We start from the raw sequence: 19,185 nt of genomic DNA on the forward strand, positions 1-19,185 counted from the left end.
ATCGCAAAATTACAGTGCTTTATCTAAGCTTATTTACATTCTTGCAGATCTTTCATAATATCCCCCACACACTTAATTTGCTCTTGTGCATCCACGTCCCAGCGCACTGTTTTAAAATATCAGTTGATCTTTTCCCTATCCTTGCACAAACATTGGTAGGCCTACCCCCCTCCCCGCTTCGTGCAAGAAATGAAATAACCCTCCTCATATTAAATGGTAACCTTCCCAATAATTGAATCAGCCGTTCTCTTACATGTAAATTGTGTCAGGGCCCAATGATTGACAGGAAATAATTATTTCCACAGATTATAACCACACGTTGCATAAAGTTTATTTGATGAAGCATAATTTCACGGGTAAGATCACCTCATAAATAGGCACTTGTTTTCCTTTCATATAGGCCTAGGCCTACATGATAATAAATTGATCTTCGTTTTTCTTTAAATTTGTACGAAACGTTTTATGTGATACCAATGTCTTTTGATGGTAAAATGTCTTTTGATGGTAAATCAAGCTTAGAGCCTGTTTAGGCGACATTCCCTTGAATTGACAACTGTACAATGCGCGTGTGAATGGAAGCCGATTAACATGATTAAGCTTAAGCTTACGTAAAAGCAACGGTGAACCGTTTAAAAGTTTTTTTGTGTCTATGTATACAAATGCATAAATGAGCTGCAAAACGCGATGTCATTGTCTTTTTGTGTTTAATTCGAATACATTAATCTGATGTTTGCAACAAAGTTTGAAAAGTACACCGGAATGCAAAGTCTTGTCATAAATTTTCAGTCCGATAAATAATGTCTTGCGGAATATACAGGTACTTTCCGACTTCCTTTGATTGAGGTCAGTTATGTATAAGGCACTCTAAGCAGCCGTTAATCTGCCACGTACCATTGTGTGGCTGCCTTTATACGCCGAACTTTTGAAACTAAAGAAATTCAGATGAACAAGGAGCTTGCGGAATGTTTGGTTTTAATAGGGAAAAACATAATTTGAAAGGTTCCAATAACTTAAAAATTCAACTCAACCCAATGAGCATTGCATCGTGTATTATTAAGTATCGTGGATTTTTATTAACGTCCTAGGTGGTCAATTATGGTCTGGTCCTTTCGCAAAGTATCTCCAGCGAGACCACGTTGTCTGTTGATCCAGCCGGTGAAAGAGTCGTCTAAAAATCATGGGTTTCGGTGACTTGAAGAGCCAAGCCGGCCTTAAGGCTCTCAATGACTTCTTAGCAGACCGTAGCTACATTGAAGGGTAAGGTATACCCGTTGAAATCATTTAATTGAGATACACCGTAGAGTCGCCGGCATATTGCGGCCGTGCAACTGATCCTCGTTTTGACAGTGTCGGTACCGCCCGGGCAGTGGCTTCAGTCTTTTGCGCAAGCGCTACTCTCACCTAAATTATGAACTTTAAAATTAATAGAAGAGAGTTTCGTGCTAGTATTCACGATTTTTTCTTTTGGAATCCCAAAGGGGCATTGTTGTATGTCATCACACATATGATTCATTGTAGTTAAAGATCTTGGTATTAGCTGTTACTTAGGGAAAGTTTGGCCTTGGCTATTATCTCCAAATGAATTAAATAAAGTTAGTTGCTGATTAAGTTTTATAATAAACCATGGATCTATTCCTATTGTTGTTTAACCACTGTACTGCAACTGCAAACATCCCATATTATTTATTCCATTATGTGACATTTATGCAAAATAGATGGACAGATAGATAGAGGAACCAAAAAGAAAGATAGAAAGAGTAGATTGATCCCTATGGTTGTATCTTTATTGTTCAGTTCAGTAATTTATTAAACATCACTTGAGTTTATGTTGCATATACATGCTTAAAAACCTGTAATAGTATATGAGCACTGAAGGAAGCTCTCCAAAATACAGTTAACTTAAAGAAGGCCAAAAGAAGATTGCATTATATCTGACTTATCAGAGAAAAATGCATTTTCCCAATCGAGTTAATTAATAGGCTGTGGTGATTATCTAACCATACAAGGCATTTAAATTCCCTGTATTAAATCCTGTTTGACAGGTATACAGTGTCTCAGGCTGATGTTGTTGTGTATAAAGCCTTGTCTGGTGCACCTTCAGCTGACCTTTTCCATGCCCTCAGATGGTACACCATGTCAAGTCGTATGCAAGCCAATTTGACAGGTAAGAAAGGGTTATGATATGTAAGTTAGTAGGTTTCACCAGTCTCCCGATAACATATCACAGTGTGTCTGGCCTGTGGCCATATGAGACCAACAGACTTTGTGAACTGTGAACAGGTGTCTTGATGAGAAATATATTGTGCCTGTGAAATGCTGTGTTCAGACATGGTTTCCTCATCCAATGCTTTTCCTGTTCCTGTTTTCATTCCCAAGTTACTAATCAGACCTCTGTGTACCTAACTGAAGGTCAATATTACAGCATGTATGAACAATGCAATGTTACCAAGTTTGACAACTTGGTAAAATGCTGTACACTCTTTGCTGTGTAATGCTTTCGAAACACAACTTTGATTTGTGCTGTTTGAGAAAATATATTACAAGATATACACTCCAACACTGTAGTTTCAGTCGTCTTGTGAATGAAACTGAGAATCTCTTAAGTTTTCTAATGGTCTGACCCCTCTCCAGCCACCGCCTTCACATAGTTTAAGTTTTTAGAATATACTGATCAACCCAGGCCAAACTGTTAGCTTCATATTGGCCAGACAGACATTGACTTGGAAAGCTTCTAAAGAGATACTTCCTTTCCATTGTATGTCATCTTTTCCTGGTTTGAATATTGTTGGTCTTGTTTCTCAGCCTACCAGGAGTAAAGAAACCAGTGGCTGAATATGGTCCTGCTGGCACACCTGCTGCAGCTCCAGCTGGCGGCGGTGATGATGGTGATGATGATGACAGTGATGATGATGATGATATTGATCTGTTTGGATCAGATGAGGTAATTTCACGAAACCAATCTCTCTCTCTTTCTCACTCTCTCTTTCCCAAAAAAGTTTTCTTACAAATGATCCAATTCATTAGTTTTTGACTACAAACATTGGCAAAGGATACAAGTTGTATATTTTACATCATGGCAATCATGGTTTGCAAATTAAACAAAAGCACAAGATTTCTGAAATAAGTGTTCCTACTTGTTACTTGAATACTTTCCACCACATCAACTTGTCCATGATGATTTGTATGGGTGAAATTCACCTTTTTGAACACCTCAGCATCAGAGCTAGAAGAGTATTTTTCCAGTAGGTGAAGTTGATCTCTAAATTTGTCCGTACCTGTCAAGTACCTGTCACAGGCTAAATTTATAAAGACGTCCCTTCATTACAAACAGTCCAAACACTGTCCTTAGTGAAAACTGTAATGCTATTTTGATCTTTTCAACAGGAAGCTGATGCTGCAGCAGAAAAATTGAAAGAAGAACGTCTTCGGGAATATCAGGAAAAGAAATCAAAAAGTGAGTGAGGTTTGAAAGTCATTATCATTCTGCACATCTGTGTTTTCATTCAATCTTGTTAAATTCTGTCAGCAGACTTTCATAATTTCATGTCATGGTATATGGGACAAAATGTGTTATGGTGGTCGTGCACAGAAAATAATAAAATTTGGTTTGATTGTAGCGTTGTGTTGCTTCACTTTTTGCCGTACTTGTATGACAATGTGAGCTCATCTTAGAGGACGACAGTCCAGAGTCTGGTTGTCTGTATGTATGTATGTATTAATGTATGTTTGTCTGTGTCTATGTATGTATGCATGCATACATGCATGGAATTATATATGTATATCTATCCATCCACTGCAAAACTCAAAAAGCGACTTTTTTGTTCTTGTCATCCAGAAAAGGCAGTTATTGCAAAATCTATGATTATCCTCGACGTGAAGCCATGGGATGATGAAACTGATATGGCTGAAGTAGAAAAGAAAGTCAGAGAGATTGAAACAGATGGTCTTGTATGGGGAGCATGTAAGTATTCATCAGAGAGAGCTGTCACAGATCAATCGTAAAAATGTGTACTGGGCTAAAAAAACATGTGATTTTCAACATCATGTGGAGAAATTGACCAAAGCAAGCCTCTTTATGTATTGCTGCCTCAATATTTTCATATGCTATGTTCAGTTTCTGAGATAACAAGGTAACTGTTCATGGAAGATAGATCATGGAAGATGTATAGTACCAGTAGTTCCAATTTTGGCAACAGTCTTGATTGAACTCATTATCAGCTTCCATTGATTGTCTGGGTGGCTGGTTAGGCTAGAGGGAGCAAAAAGAAGTTGCCTTCATCGCCAAAAATCACTCTTTCATTAGAATGTCTAAATTTCACTTTTTCTACAGCCAAGTTGGTGCCTGTTGGTTATGGAATCAAAAAACTACAGATTGCCTGTGTAATAGAAGATGATAAAGTATGTAGCAATAGTAACTGATATTTCATGCCTTTATTTCCATTTTAACACCATATATTTCATCATTGTTTGGTCTGACCCTATCAAACTTGTAAGGCCAGTAACTCTAACGTTTGATGATTTTTTGTTATTTTTATTTTGTATGTCAAATGTAAGTTCTTGTTCTACTCCCAAAAGCATGTTGAAATATCTGCTATTTTAGCTTGTCAACATAGCGTCTATATGTGTGAAGTGCACTGTTATTGTTCACATTTGAATTCTAGTCCGAACCAGAATTCAATTGTCAAAATTAACAATGCAGTTTACACATGTACAGGCTGAGTTGACAAACTGAATACTGTGTATCTCAACATGTTTTTGTGAGAACAAGAAATCATTGTTGAAAAGGAAATAGTGAAGGAATAATCAGAAGTCAAGGGTAACATTGCCTATTTGATAGTTTGTGCAATTATGTGAAAGGATGAAAAATACTACAGATAGTAAAAAAAAGACTAAATACTATTGAAAGGGATTGAAAAAACTGCTGTTGTGGTTGTGGATAAACCAAAAGGGCCATTTATCAGTTAATGAAACTCAAACAAAGTCTGCCCTTCCCTCTTTTACAGGAAGGAATAATGATTTTAACAAAAAATTGACTTAATTATCATATCATGTAAAAATGTCTCCATCTAAGGTGTACTACTGTGATGAGTTGTACAATCTTCAAGGATTTTCATCCCTCAATGCTGTCGTAGAGATGTGCATCAACAGAGGGCAAGATCACATCAAATGCTGTGTGATGAATGTGGCTACACTGTAGAGCTAGTTTTCCACCAGCATCACTTGTATTCTGTTTCAGGTTGGTACAGAATTTTTGGAAGACGAGATCACAGCTAATGAAGACATGGTCCAGTCTGTTGACGTCGCGGCCTTCAACAAGCTCTAAGGAATGCTGACCATACAGTGTGAACAGTCATGTCATCACCACCTGATAGTATATGAATGAACCTTGACATTTGTCTATAATCTGAATCCATCTGGCTGTATTATACTGATTCCATCCTCTGGGAATTTGGAAAAGTGTTTTCTTGAAGCAAAGGTCAATAAAGAACCTTAGTGCAAAATGAGAATATTGTCATGTGTCTGTAAGCAGTATGTAAATGGAATGCCAACCCAATCGGCAAATGTGTATATTTCCAAATTGCACTTCATAGTGAGTTTGCCTTTCCAAGACTCAAATGGATTGGTGAATACAAGTGCTGTTTGCAGTGTAAAGAATGTAACTAGGGTCAGTAAACTTGATTGCAGGTAAACAACTCATAAGGTAAAATATGTCTCAGGTGCCCCATCTAGAAAACTTGTTAAAAGCTCCTGAGGCAACTGAGGAGCTGTAAATGAATTGTTTAATCTGAAGACAATCCTCCACACAGGTAATTAACAGTAAAGGGACAGTTTTCTTGTGAATGTAATCTTTCCATTAAAGAAGTATATTCCTGAATAGATTAAAAGAAAGCAAATTGTTTGAGTTTGCAACATTGAATGGAAAACAATGGTTTGCAAGACGTGAATTACATGGGTATACACCCAGAACAGTAGGTGTCACTTCCTTTTAATAACTGGGGCGAATCTATTGTTTCCAGTCTGAGCATTTAGCACCACGCCCCGGTTGACACCTGCGGTTTTGCAAAAATTGCTTAATTGTTAGTAAAACTGAATATCGATAAAATATGATATGTTGCCAGCTTTTTCATATTCTTCGACCCCTATGGGAACAACAATCGTACCTTCGGTAAGGGACATTAAGTTTATAGCCAGAACGAGAAAATGCATCTTTCAGAGTAAAATTGAAATAGTAAGGGTTAGTTTAAAGTACAGCGATGCTGCTATCACAGTAAAGAAAAAAGGATAAAATTTACATGAAGTTGTTATAAGTTAACACCAGCAAATGGAAACCGCATAATTAAAAACAAACATACAAAAAAAACCATAATCATAAAAAGACTATGTTATCCCATTCCACCAACTGGGGAGGGTGAGCTTCCGATTACATATATGCATGTCTGGCTGCGGAGATAGCAGATTACGAGATGTCTAGTGCATAGTCTGCCCCCCCCTGTGTAAATCAGCTGAGACTGGGGTTATTGACCAATCACGCAACGATATACGTACCCCGCAGTTTCAACCATGTGACCGCCATTGTACTGTAAACATCGCATCGCTGCGTGCACACACTACACTGTCGCAAGGACAGTCCGGGCTCTATATACGTACGTGCGTTGCAACAATCATCGTAAGATTTATTTCCACGCCGAAAGACCCGCAAAATGACGGACGCAGACGCTGAATATTTCGTCGACGAATATGACGAATACAATTTCGAAAAGGTGCACAGTGGTTCCAGTGGAAAAGGAAGGTCGAAAAAGGAAGTCGTTGAGAACAAGCGACCCGATCCAAATGCAGACGTTCGGAAAACCGTCACTCAGATACAAAATACAGAGCAGAAGCAAAAACAGAAAGAACTCAAGAAACAGACTAAAAATTAAGGTAAGGGAACCTATAGTTTGAGGAATGATTCATTGTAACACACGGAAAGATGAGAACCATGCCATATGGCAAAGCTGGAGTAACTGCGCAGCTCTGAGTGAATTGAACAAGCCGAACTCGGTCTGGTGTTTCATAGTCCAAGCGACACGACGTGGCAACTAGATTGCAGATAGCGGTCGGAGATATCGATGGTCAAAGTTCTACCATGTAAAGCAACACAATATGTTACCTGTATTTTGGATTTTATAATAGTCGCATGTTGTTTTAAACAGCTCCATTTTAATATGGTTTTATCCAGTACAAAAATATACGGTCTGCCATTATCGCCAGGAGTTTTGTTTTCGAAGGTCAACGCCTCGCCTTCAGAATGATAGGGAGGTTACCCACCACGTGCACATGCTTTACGTATGGCTTTGCACATGTCTTTCGTAGTCCCACCTCACTCGGAGTGACGCATGTCGCGCCACGTTTGTTGCCGCCGAGCGAGTCTGAAATGCTATGAATTATTTTCCTTTTTTCCCCGATTTTCAGACAATTCGACTGACTTGATCCAGGGACCGGAAGTTGACGATGATGATGATGGAATTGAAAAAGAAAATCAAAGAGTGCTGGAACTCTGTCGACGTCCAGACATTTGCTACAAGAATGAACTAAGTTGCTGACCATGGAGAACTATTCTAAGCAGAATGTATTATGCCTATGTTTTTCGAACCCGAATATGTAAGGACTCAATAGTGATGTGTTTTTGGCAACAAGGAATAAATCAAAAGTCTGGGGAACATTTCAAGGACGATTTTGGAAGCTTTCTTTCCACTTGACAAAGATTTCACCAGCCTAAAAATGAAAAATCTTCAGTAGGTTAAACCTACATTTTGTGAAATAAATACACTAGTATTTTACTTATAAATTCTGCAGAATCTCTGCTCTTTCTATGTGAGATGTCGTATATTATATCACAGTAACGTAATGACTGCAGTATTAGCTGTGGAAATACAACCAAAATACATAGCCTTGCACGATTTTGGCCACATGAATAGATGGACAGAAGAGGCCTACCCTAGGTAAACACACTGGAAGGACATGCACAATGACACAGTGTTGACTTGCTGGAAAGCAAAGCCCTCAAAAGGAAATTTTTCACAGCCACGATCCGCACAATTGTCTGAATCGATCTACGAGATAAAACGATTCATGTTGGTTCGCACTTCAAAATTGAAAGACTTAAATCTATACCCAAACTTTCCTCCAGCAAGCTTTCGACCAATAGCTTTCAAAATCAAGAATAAAAATTTGGGTCATTGTGCAAATTTTGGTACCAGAGAAACAAATTGCACAATATTTCATGGTATTTGAAAAAAAAAAATTGCCGTCATCCCTTTATTAACTCTATAAGGGGAAATAAAAATTTCCAATTTTCATAAAACAAAGCCTGTGAAAAATTTCATTTCCCCCCAAGCTTCAAAATGATTCCTCCGTAAGTGGTAGGTCAAAAGGTTATGAAAATTTGGAAGTCTATCTTTCCCCTTGTTGCATTCTGCCATAAATACACATTCGGACTCTCATTTTCGTGGGAGCTCATTTTAAAGCCCTTGGAATAAGATAAAACAGTTTTTTTAGAATAAAAACCTTTGGATGATGGCCATTTTGAATTTCAAATATCGGTAAACGTTTAGTCAACTGGTTTCTCTGGCACCAAACTCTCTCTGCTTGACTATCGATTTTTTCGTGATTTATAGTAATAATGGTTGAAAATATAATTTTGGAAAGTTTGAACAAAAATGTAAAGATTAATTTTCGAGGCGCATACCACCTGAAAGTGCGCAACAGCATGAACGTCAATTTACGAAAGGTCAATCACAGTGGGTGGAGCAACCGCGGGTCAAAGAAGGACAGGCTTTTCACCTCACAGCGCAACGGGCCAAAGATAGCTCTGTGCATTTTTGTCACGTGATTTTGTCGGTGAACGACCATATAAAGTCTGACCTTTATTAAAACCACAGGTCTGTATATACATTATAAAAGGAATAATCATGATTATCTAAAAAAGACGCGTAATTCACGACATGCCCAATCATGATAATTTGCTTAATTAGGAGAGGAGTTTGTCGGCGGGGCTTTACCATACATTTGATTCCCGATAAGTCTCCAGAACTGGCAGAAGCTGTGATTTTAAGCATCCAAAAATTTATAATTTTAATCGCTCATGATTTACTAAAGAAAAGTTGTTTCCTTTCTTATGAATGATTATGATGTACGTGTAGAATTGTAGGCTAGCTGTGTGTTTAGAGAAGCACCAACTTGAAGTTACATACAGTTGGACAAGTTTTACATTTTGAGAAAAATGATCATAAGATTTTGAAAGTTTGATTTCGAGGCAAGCGCCAGGCAGGTCTTATAATTTGAATATCATTCTGTGACTGTTCCTGAGCTTTACGCAACTTTTGAATACGCCAAGAAAGTGTTCCTTCCAGTTTTGCTGTAGACTGAAAGATTCAGTCGCGTGCGGGCGCTCCGGCGCACTGCGACCTACGACCCCCTTTAGTAGGTCGCAGTGCGCCGGAGCGCCCGCACGCGACTGAATCTTTCAGTCTAGTTAGGAGCCTAAAGAAAGCTGACGCCACGAGTGTGTGATTATAAGTATAGGGCTTGATGGTTTCTGAGATGACATTTTGGGATCCAAGATGTGTTTTTGAGGTTTTTGTGGCATACCATGAACTGGTGGGACTATTTGCACAAACTATTTTTTAATCTTCCCCTTCCGTGAGACAAAATTGCTATGCTTCGATACGGTCCCTCAACCTATAGGACAATCTGCATACGCAATTTGACCATCTTTCCCCTTTTCGTAGGACAAACATACCTATGCTCCGATACAGTCTCTCGACCGTGGTTTCGACTTGGAAATTCACAATGTGCAACAATCTAGCTCTGCATGGCAGGGCTGTGTGTTACCGGCATTATCCGGTAACGCACAGCCCTGCCATGCAGAGCTAGCAACAATCATGCCCCTGCTGATACCAGTCAATGGCGATTCATATTCGGAATTTTACAATCTGTGGTGTGGCTTTGAGTTTCACGTATTCAAATTTATGGTATATATATATATATATATATATATATATATATATATATATATATATATATATATAATATATATATATATATATATATATATATATATATATATATATATGGTATATAGGCCTCTGTCTGCTTTATTGAAACTTTCAAAAGCGGAGTCATCAGCTGGATATCCCGAATCAATCGTAAATCTTGACAATTGCAACATACAACAGAACCGAAAGGTGGACGTGACATTTCCGGAAGAGAATATTGTACATCGTGTGTGTGTGCCCATATATATATATATATATATATATATATATATATATATATATATATATATATATATATATATATATATGATATATATATATATATTGTATATAATTGTATATATAGTGTGTATATCACAGTCACCTGTGGTCTGTTCTGCTCTGCGTCTATATTGCGCCCCATAGACGTGTGTATATATGCCTGAGAAGAAGGCATATGTACACACGTCTATGGGGCGCAATATATAGACGCAGAGCGGAATAGACCACAGGTGACTGTGATATATATATATATATATATATATATATATATATATATATATATATATATATATATATATATATATATATATGACATGTATAAATTATGAATACCTTGTCTCAGCAGCTGATCAGAGAACGAGTAAGCTTATACAAGGTAGTTATAACGATCAAACGTATGAAGGATATATCGGTAGTGGTACAAAAGAGGATATATGACAATGCGTTGATGGGCATGAACGATCAATACGCGCACCGGTGCAGTGAGTCACCGAATGTTATCCCTTAGCCGTGTAGGTTATTCGAGAGAACCTTACTGACAAACTTCTGCTCACTTTTTGCCCAGTAAGTTGCGGATTACTTGGCAAAGTGCTGCAGGACCGGATCCCATGGCAGGGTCTCGACCCGGGACTATGTGTGCGGAAGGTTAATTGACACACAAGGTTGGCGGCGTACTCACTACACTAGCTGTGTGCACGGAGAGTATCAACCAACATAAACAAGCAGCAGAGACGAGCGCAACGCGACACCCACTAGGTATTACAGAGCGGAGATCAACAGTTTGCACGTTGCTAAGGCAATAACAGACTGACAATGCCACCAAAACGACGTGCGGCCAAACAGTTGTCAACTAGTAGCGCTAAAAAGCCCAGGAAGTCAGCCTCGCCGAGAAAAGGAAAGGCTGCCCGTAAATCCAAGGGTGTCCCCGCCAAGAACTTGAAGAAGCCGAAGAAAGCAAAACTGCCAAAAGCTCCAAGCGAGAACTTGGAGAAGAAAGCAACGAAGAAAAGTGCCGATGCTGCAGGTAACGTAAACGACCGTGATCGATGAGCAGCTTCTAGCCCTAAACGTCTTGCAGATCGACGTTTGTCGTCAATTGCTTTCATTGGTTTGAGTTTTGTGGAGGGACTGTGGTTTGAGATAGCGTCGGGTCACAGGGGTCATCTATTATTTTATTATGCGAACTTGTCAAAACAACGCATGCACGCCACCAGTGTAAACTTTAGAAGTACTCATTTATAGCACATGTTTAGCATAATCCCAGAACAAAATTGCTTAACATTGAGAAAATAATGTTTTTTCTGTTTCTCTCCGCATTTTGGAGTATTCGTTGTCTGCCCGTGAATAATAACGTCACGTGCTTCCGAAAACCACTTAAATATCACAACTATTCACGGCTGTCCTTTTTTATCCTTTTTTTATAACAAATTCATACTTGCCATTTTCAAAATTGACAGTTAATGACAGATGCTGGATCGTGTACACTGTGAAATATTTTCCAATGTGGTCCAGTTGGAGAAAATATATTTCAGCCCGAGAGCAATAAAATATCAAACTTTTTAAGCCCTGCTACTTCTGGAAAAAGGTGACTGGGAATTGCAAACGACATGGAATTTGAGCAGAAAGACATAATGAGAGTTCTCAAAAATCTATGTCTCAAATTATGGGCGCAAAGAAAAGCTTGCCTACACCCCCTTCAAAGATGTAAATGGTCGAGTCGATCCTACAGATATTCTTTTCTCGATAAAACAGGTCTCTGCTTGCTGTCATACTTGACGGAGAACAACTGGAAAACAAAGATTGAAAAAGCATTAGCTGAAGATGAAAAACTAAACAGCATATTCAAAGAGATAGAAAAATCCCTGGGTGTGGAATACAAGAAGAAGAAAACAATATTTCCACCAAAAGAAAATATATTTCATGCATTTCACCTGACCCCCTCAACAAAGTAAGCTTTATAGTTGTATGTTCATGCAAAAGAATTTTTACATGGCTTTCATCTGAAATCACTGAACACAATTGGAACTGATTTTGAATTATTGGATCTTCATATTTTTCAAATTTCTCAAAATTGTTAAGTGCCCTATAGCTAATTGTTCCAATATTACAAATTACACATAAAAACAAGTGTATTACTTAAAGGGACATTATCGCTATCTTTTGATCTTTTTTTCACCAATATTGTTGCAAACGAGCAGTTGCTGATGTTGTTCGACTTATTGAAAGATATCTAAAAAATGGTCAACCATAGACAACTTCCATCCCATCTTGCCTACATTGTGTAGAAAAACCTCGGGTCAGGGGTTTCAGGTGGGCTACAACATCAACTGTTCGTTTGCAACAATATTGGTGAAAAAAGGTCAAAAGATAATGTCCCTTTAAAAAGAAAAGCAGATGAGCTTACATTTGCAGATTAAACGGACATCACTTCACCATCCAATTATCCCAAATTAGTTCCAATCATATAACTGGTGGATAAAGTGGATTTTTGATATTTCTGAAAACAACATTGTCGACTCATCAATAAATCACCTCACCATCTATATCCTCTTTACTTTTTTAACTTTACTGAAAAACTTCTTTTGAACTTTATCCCTACTGAGAATTCCAATCTAGTGTGTTCTCAGATTTGTTAAAGCTCAAGATTATATCCCAATTAATTTCGCATATATTTTGAAACTCTCAAAGCCAAATAAGACTTTAATATTTATGAATTTCCCCTATTTTTTTACAGTTGAAAGTGGTTATCCTTGGTCAAGATCCCTACCATGATGACGGACAGGTAAAGGTTTTCCAACTGATAAATTCTAATATCTCAGAGTCTGTGAACCTGCCACCTGTCAAACAATACACTTAGATCACCGTTGGAGATAGTGGTTGGGAAGACATTATCATAAGCTGCAGACCTTTCCTATAGAGGGCGCACTTTGACACCTGCTTTTTGATCATTTCTAATCCTACCGTAGTACATCTGTTCATAGCTCAAACTTTAACAGTCAGAAACTCCATTTAGTGTTCTTGGCCACCTGAATCATTACACGATCCTACAAATTTATATTATTTAGGAAAAGTGTGACATCTTGCTTAATACAATCAAATATTTAGATCAATAAACTGTGCCACTCCTGCAGGCTTATAAAGACAGGGCAACCAATGGTGAAATATTCTGCAGTCAATAAAAGCTCACAGGGACAAACATATTCAAAGATGTGCATGTTGGAATGAACATGTTTACTTAAGATTAACAGAAATATGTTCTTTATTTCAACCATCATGATAATTGTATTTCTTCCATTATTGCAGGCCATGGGATTGGCATTCTCCGTTCCAAAGGGTGTACCTCCTCCCCCGTCGTTGAAAAACATCTACAAGGAGTTAAAAATTGAATATCCTGAATTCACTGCTCCTGACCATGGCTCCTTGGAAAGATGGGCAGAACAGGGGGTGTTACTCCTAAATGCGACACTGACAGTAGAGTGAGTAATTACTATGATTTGGAAGAATATTGATCATTTAAAAAAGCAATAACATCCCAAATATTGCAGCTCAATGATCTGAAATTATGTACAATCTTCAATTCTCCTTACTCCATATAGGATATGCTTGAATCTAGATCCTAGATCTAAACACATGTCAGACATACCAATATTTTGCATAGGTATACATCAATACTGTAATTTATGAAGCTCAGATCAGAATTTGTGGATTAAATTCCTATGGGAGACAAGGTTTGACAAAACCGTCTGCTTGCAAATTTCTATGCCTGTGATCCTATTTCACAGTTGTAATTATTGGAATTTCTGAGACAAATGATTGGATTTTAATTTGTACACTTAGCTTAATGAACAATACCCTTTGTGTAGTAGGTGTGGTCACTGGTTCTACAGTCTGAAACACGATAATAATCAACAGAATTTGTATACTATGATTTGTTTTGCATTATAGCAGCAAATCAGGCTGTGTACTCTCACACATGAAAGATAGGTATGATTAGCAATGTACAAAGTAAGATCAGGTGCAGCCAACCAACAATGCACTTTTAAAGTGGTCTTTACTATGACAAGATATATTGTGCATGACAAGTAATGTGAACTGACTAATTTTAAGTCATGGGGGTAATTAATTAGCTGTTCATAATTTGCCCTCCCACTGAAAATTTTTCGACTTACCCTCCCGCACTCAAACTTCATTTTTACCCACTCCCCACTTATTTTTGCCTGTTTCCCCTCCCCACTGTCAATTTTTGAAGCTCCCCTGCCCTGTGGCGAAAAAAACTTGCCGATTTCCCCTGCCCTCGAAAAAATTCCCCTCAATATTTGTCATTCCATTTCTCCTGCAGACATGAAGCTACCCTACCCTGAGATGAAAAAACCTGTCGATTTTCCCCTACCCTGTGAAAAAATTTCCCCTGAAAATTAACATTTCCATGCATGCAGACACATACTGCAGTGGCCTTCTACCGGAAACACCATGGCTCAACTTCTCCTGTAGCTTCCCCTCTCTCCTTGTTTTTCGCCAAGCCCTGTCCCCAGGACAATCAACCGATATCTGCCCTGCCCGGCAAAAAAATCTAAAATTTGCTCCCCTGCAACCCAAAAATATGTCCCCTGCCCAAGCAAAATTAAAATTTCCCCTGCCCTCAAAAATTGCTCAAGGAATAGCTTTTTCAATGAATAGCTCCGTTAGCTGCACCTGTAAGATATCACAGTTATATATTACTTTGTACATTTGTACACAATGTCCAATATGTTCCTCATCTTTTACCAAGAGGATTGCAACACTTGCCTTGTGGTACAGAATTGCTGGTAAAGGTACCACAGGTTAGAGCTTTGAATGTGTTCATGGTTTAGCAAGACACTGGTCAAATTGAGCCATTTACTGAATTTGGTAGGCTGTCTGTCAATCCAAATTTTCTCATCAATGTATAGGGTACTACCTCTGAACAACCTCCTTTTCATATCATGTACAAACCATACTTTGTATGAGGGACACACATTTTAACACTCTGTAGTGTCCCAATAGATCTAAAGTTAAGTGAATTGAATGGAGAGAGGGACATATATGGCCTGACCTATATTCAGTTGCATCTTTTTTGTGTTATTTTCAGGATTTAACTTTCAAAGTAAAATTATTCCATGTAAACATACTGAAAGATGTGTCCGTATGTACATGTAGTATCAACCACAGACTAGAACAGCAGGTGCAACTTTGAACAAGATTAATAAACAGGTGCCTAATTCACATATGGCCGCGCCCTTGTATATTTGTTAAAAAAGTAAATGTGGTGCATACAGGCATTGGGGTTTCCACAGAAACAACACAATGTCATCCTTTCGAATACACGGCACTGAATGTTCCCTCTCAGACGCTGATTCTCAGTTGTCTTTGTATTTTGCGGGGTGGGGGGGGGGATTAGGTGGAAAATTTGCAATGAAGTTGAAACCTCAAATGTACAAATGTACAAAATCAAATTAACAAATAAATGTTGATGCGCTGCTGCAAAAGGCTATCTTCCTTGATGGGTAGAATTCAAAGAAAAGCTGACAAAGTTGAGCAATATTTTGATGTCAAGTAATTACAAAGAAATGCAGTTCATTGGCCTTCAGAAATGAATGTTTGCCAGATTAGCAAGAATCCAAAAAGTGTAAAAGTTCTCTTCTCAAACTCTGTCCATTTGCTAGACGTAAAAAATTCATGACCAATCTTGTTTTATTCGCAGAGCACATCAACCGAATTCCCATTCCAAGATAGGATGGCAGAAGTTCACTGATGCGGTCATCAAGATCATCAACAACAACTGCAGAGATATTGCCTTCATACTCTGGGGTGGCTTTGCTCAAAAGAAAGGCAAAATAATCGACCAGGCCAAACACCACGTCATCAACACAGCTCACCCCTCACCCCTGTCACTGAATAAGTTCTTGAACTGCGGATGCTTCACCCAGGCCAACAAAGCTCTTAAGAAAGCAGGTCAAAGCCAGATTGATTGGACTGACTTATAGATTTGGGAAAGGGGTCAGGGGTTTAGTGAAAATTACCCAGGGTGCTCTGTTCTCCCTTTTCAATCTGTGCTATATAGACATGTATTTGCTTCCAACAGTCTTCTCTCCCTATACTCAATACTGTAATTGCGATCCTTGATCACATGATCACATACTTCCATTATCAGTCAACAAACATTGCGTCAGGATCATTGACGTCATCAGGATTAAATCCATGTATACACTCCTTTTCACTTCCCCAGTCTGTGGCACTATACTGATTGATACAGTGCTCTGATAAGGTCAACAGGATAGGTGATTCTGTAATGTTTAAGGACTGATAACAGTAGTGTGTTGTCAAGGATTGCAATGAAAGTGTCAAGGAGAGAAGATGTTTGTGGCAAATACAGGTCTTCATTGGACACATCACTGATTGAAAATGGAGAACAGAACACATTCACTACCCAGTATCATTTCAATAACCCCTGTGGAAAGACTAGAAAGAGTGATAGACAGTGTTTATGACAGACAGGCTGACATCATATTTTGCTCCTCCTTGGTGACCCAGTCACATCCTACATCTGAAATATCTTTTGATTACCTGATGCTGGAAACTGAAAACACAACAGTACAGCTTCGTGAATTTAGAAATACTCTAGGAGTTTAGGAACAAAAGCTTTTGTCATAATTATGTAAATGTGGAAGCTGACATAAACAGTTAGTAAGAGAGGAGTCTATTTTCTTATCTGAAGCAAGGACTAATGTTAGTTTGACAGTAGAAACCTTTGCATGCTGCTCAGTACTATAGGACAAAACTCAAACTTTTCAATGAAAAAATAAGAGGGAAATGTATTTGTTTTGTTTGTAAATGAACTAAAGATTTATAAGTTTTATGTCATGTAGATTACTCTTGTATTTTGCAACTCTACTTTCTAGATACAAATGAATTTATAAATACATAGAGAGTTCTATCACCTTCATGTAATGTATACTTTTAGTATTTATTAGGTTCTGGCAAATCAGATTCATAGCTGCAGTTTTAATAGTGTACATAATAAATTATCACACTTTAGGTGTAAATACTTAATAAAAGTATGACTATCAGGAGAAAAAAAATATTGCTTTGTCATGTGTTTCTCCAGCTGTGAGTGACTGTGGTGTGACCCCAAAGTGACCTCAACTGTAAAAAATAGCCATCTGTCACGTTACTGGTGTATACTAACAGTGTGGCATGACTATTAGTTTGACTCAGTGGTTGCCACAGTAAAATAAGAAAATTGAATCGGTGGTTGCTATGTTGAGATGTCTGGCAAACAGATGCTGTTTTAATATTCGTGTTACGTAGACCAGAAAGTGGATTGCCCCATGGGAAATGCTAAATTGTACATGATCGATGATACGGTGATGGATTCCGTGTGCGTGAGTTTGTCTACATAAAATTATTTTTTACTCGTCATGCAAATCGGATAGTCATCTCAGACTTTTATTTTGTAACTACACGTTTTTATACCAAGACAGCTGGGATACCGTATTCCTAGGGGAAACCTTTTCTCCATATCAGACAGAAAACCAAAATTACCAGACAGAAAACCAAAATAATGTTATAATGTATTTATTGTCTTGTCATATGAGCGTAAAATAACGTTAATATATTTACAGAAATAATATTTATGTACATCAGTACATGGTCATGAAAATGCTTGTTTATAAACCAACAGTCCTAGGTTTTATATATACAAGGAGAAAGTGCATTTCCACAAGCTAAGACAACATATACGGCAATGTTATTACAAGGATCATAGGATCGTATTCATATTCAGGCACAGAGACTTGTGTTGGAATCTATATTACAGTTTGTGCTACAAAATTTAAGGAAATTGGTTAGCAAGTAAGAGGGGCATAGTGTTGAAAAGGACCCCTCAGAAGGAAGAGATGTGATGTTTTTGGATCACGCTGGTGTTGGTATCAGACCGTCAATTTAAGTCGAAATGTAAAATATTCTACGGTTCATAAGAATTTTCTGTAAGTGTATGAGATAAAAGTCACATTTGCGCGTGCGGTTCTACAAAAATGAGCTGGAAATCCGGCCTTCGACACCGATGTTGCTTTTTTTATCAGCTTAACACAGACGCGGACAGTTCCCACTGAGTACAGTAACTCCATCGCAAGATAAGTACGACAATCACGGGACACAAGTCATTTTTGTGATAAAATAAAACCCCAAATATTTGACATACAGTGAGTAAGTACATTCGGTCTGAATGACGGTAGAGTTTGCCCTAAAATGAGTTTCATATGATGAATCATGGCCCATATGCAGCATATTAAAAGATTTGGGATTGTTGGTTGATAATCAGGGTACCTTCACGCGTAGATATAGGCCTACTGTGTTTTTACGATTTATCCGGACACCAAACTTGCTAATTACCCAGCAAGTTCGCTGATGATATTGAGAAATGAAAATATAATGAAAATACATGGCGTAGGGTATTTCCAAAGTAATATCGAATTTGCTTTAGCGCCCAGCACTATTAGATCGATTCTCTGTATTTCTCCCTGTGTTTGTATGCCGCAAAAGCTTTAAAAAACTTGGTGCAAAAATTCAGCTGACAAACTCGGATATGATGTGACCATTTCATGCTTGTGGGTGTGTTATGAATATGGACGTAAAATTTCTGGTGTTCAAAAAATTGATAGAGCTTCTTCGGACAGGGCGGGGCATGCATGCTTTTGCTCCAGGATTCCACACTCCTTCTGTCCTGCCATGGCAACACTTTCAGAAAAGGCAGCCCGGATTTGTTTATTTTGGGACGGTTTTAATTATACATTTAGACCATCACTCCTACTACTGATGGTCGATACTAAGTCACTAAGATGTAGTATCATGTTCCACTTTAAAGTCTCAC

At 38.1% G+C, this 19,185-nt stretch overlaps 2 protein-coding genes and 1 long non-coding RNA gene across 3 annotated transcripts; all 3 read left to right on the plus strand.

The window, feature by feature from the left end:
- Positions 1–1,096: 1,096 nt before the first annotated feature.
- On the plus strand, positions 1,097–5,507 carry LOC139128266 (elongation factor 1-beta-like). Its single transcript, XM_070694074.1, is given in 8 exon segments — positions 1,097–1,257; positions 2,043–2,128; positions 2,131–2,164; positions 2,803–2,941; positions 3,385–3,454; positions 3,836–3,961; positions 4,331–4,398; positions 5,237–5,507. Coding segments are annotated over 8 exon segments (690 nt in total). The 5' UTR covers positions 1,097–1,177; the 3' UTR covers positions 5,324–5,507.
- A 1,054-nt stretch (positions 5,508–6,561) lies between these two features.
- On the plus strand, positions 6,562–7,828 carry LOC139128216 (uncharacterized). Its single transcript, XR_011551228.1, has 2 exons — positions 6,562–6,921; positions 7,453–7,828. It is a non-coding gene; the product is annotated as an uncharacterized lncRNA (long non-coding RNA).
- A 3,283-nt stretch (positions 7,829–11,111) lies between these two features.
- On the plus strand, positions 11,112–17,381 carry LOC139128227 (uracil-DNA glycosylase-like). Its single transcript, XM_070694044.1, has 5 exons — positions 11,112–11,322; positions 12,179–12,246; positions 13,033–13,080; positions 13,602–13,774; positions 16,018–17,381. The coding sequence occupies exons 1-5, from the start codon at positions 11,112–11,114 to the stop codon at positions 16,298–16,300; spliced, it is 783 nt and encodes a 260-aa protein (XP_070550145.1). The 3' UTR covers positions 16,301–17,381.
- The last annotated feature ends 1,804 nt before the right edge of the window (positions 17,382–19,185 follow it).

This window comes from Ptychodera flava, unplaced genomic scaffold (genome assembly GCF_041260155.1).
Source record: "Ptychodera flava strain L36383 unplaced genomic scaffold, AS_Pfla_20210202 Scaffold_46__1_contigs__length_1169225_pilon, whole genome shotgun sequence".
NCBI lineage: Eukaryota > Metazoa > Hemichordata > Enteropneusta > Ptychoderidae > Ptychodera > Ptychodera flava.

Bases quoted from the DNA above. Each gene is read 5' to 3' on its own strand.
- LOC139128227 (XM_070694044.1), top strand. From the start codon at position 11,112: ATGCCACCAAAACGACGTGCGGCCAAACAGTTGTCAACTAGTAGCGCT. The intron at 12,247-13,032 runs GTAAGCTTTATA...ATTTTTTTACAG, and splicing joins CACCTGACCCCCTCAACAAA to TTGAAAGTGGTTATCCTTGG. The intron at 13,775-16,017 runs GTGAGTAATTAC...TTTTATTCGCAG, and splicing joins AATGCGACACTGACAGTAGA to AGCACATCAACCGAATTCCC.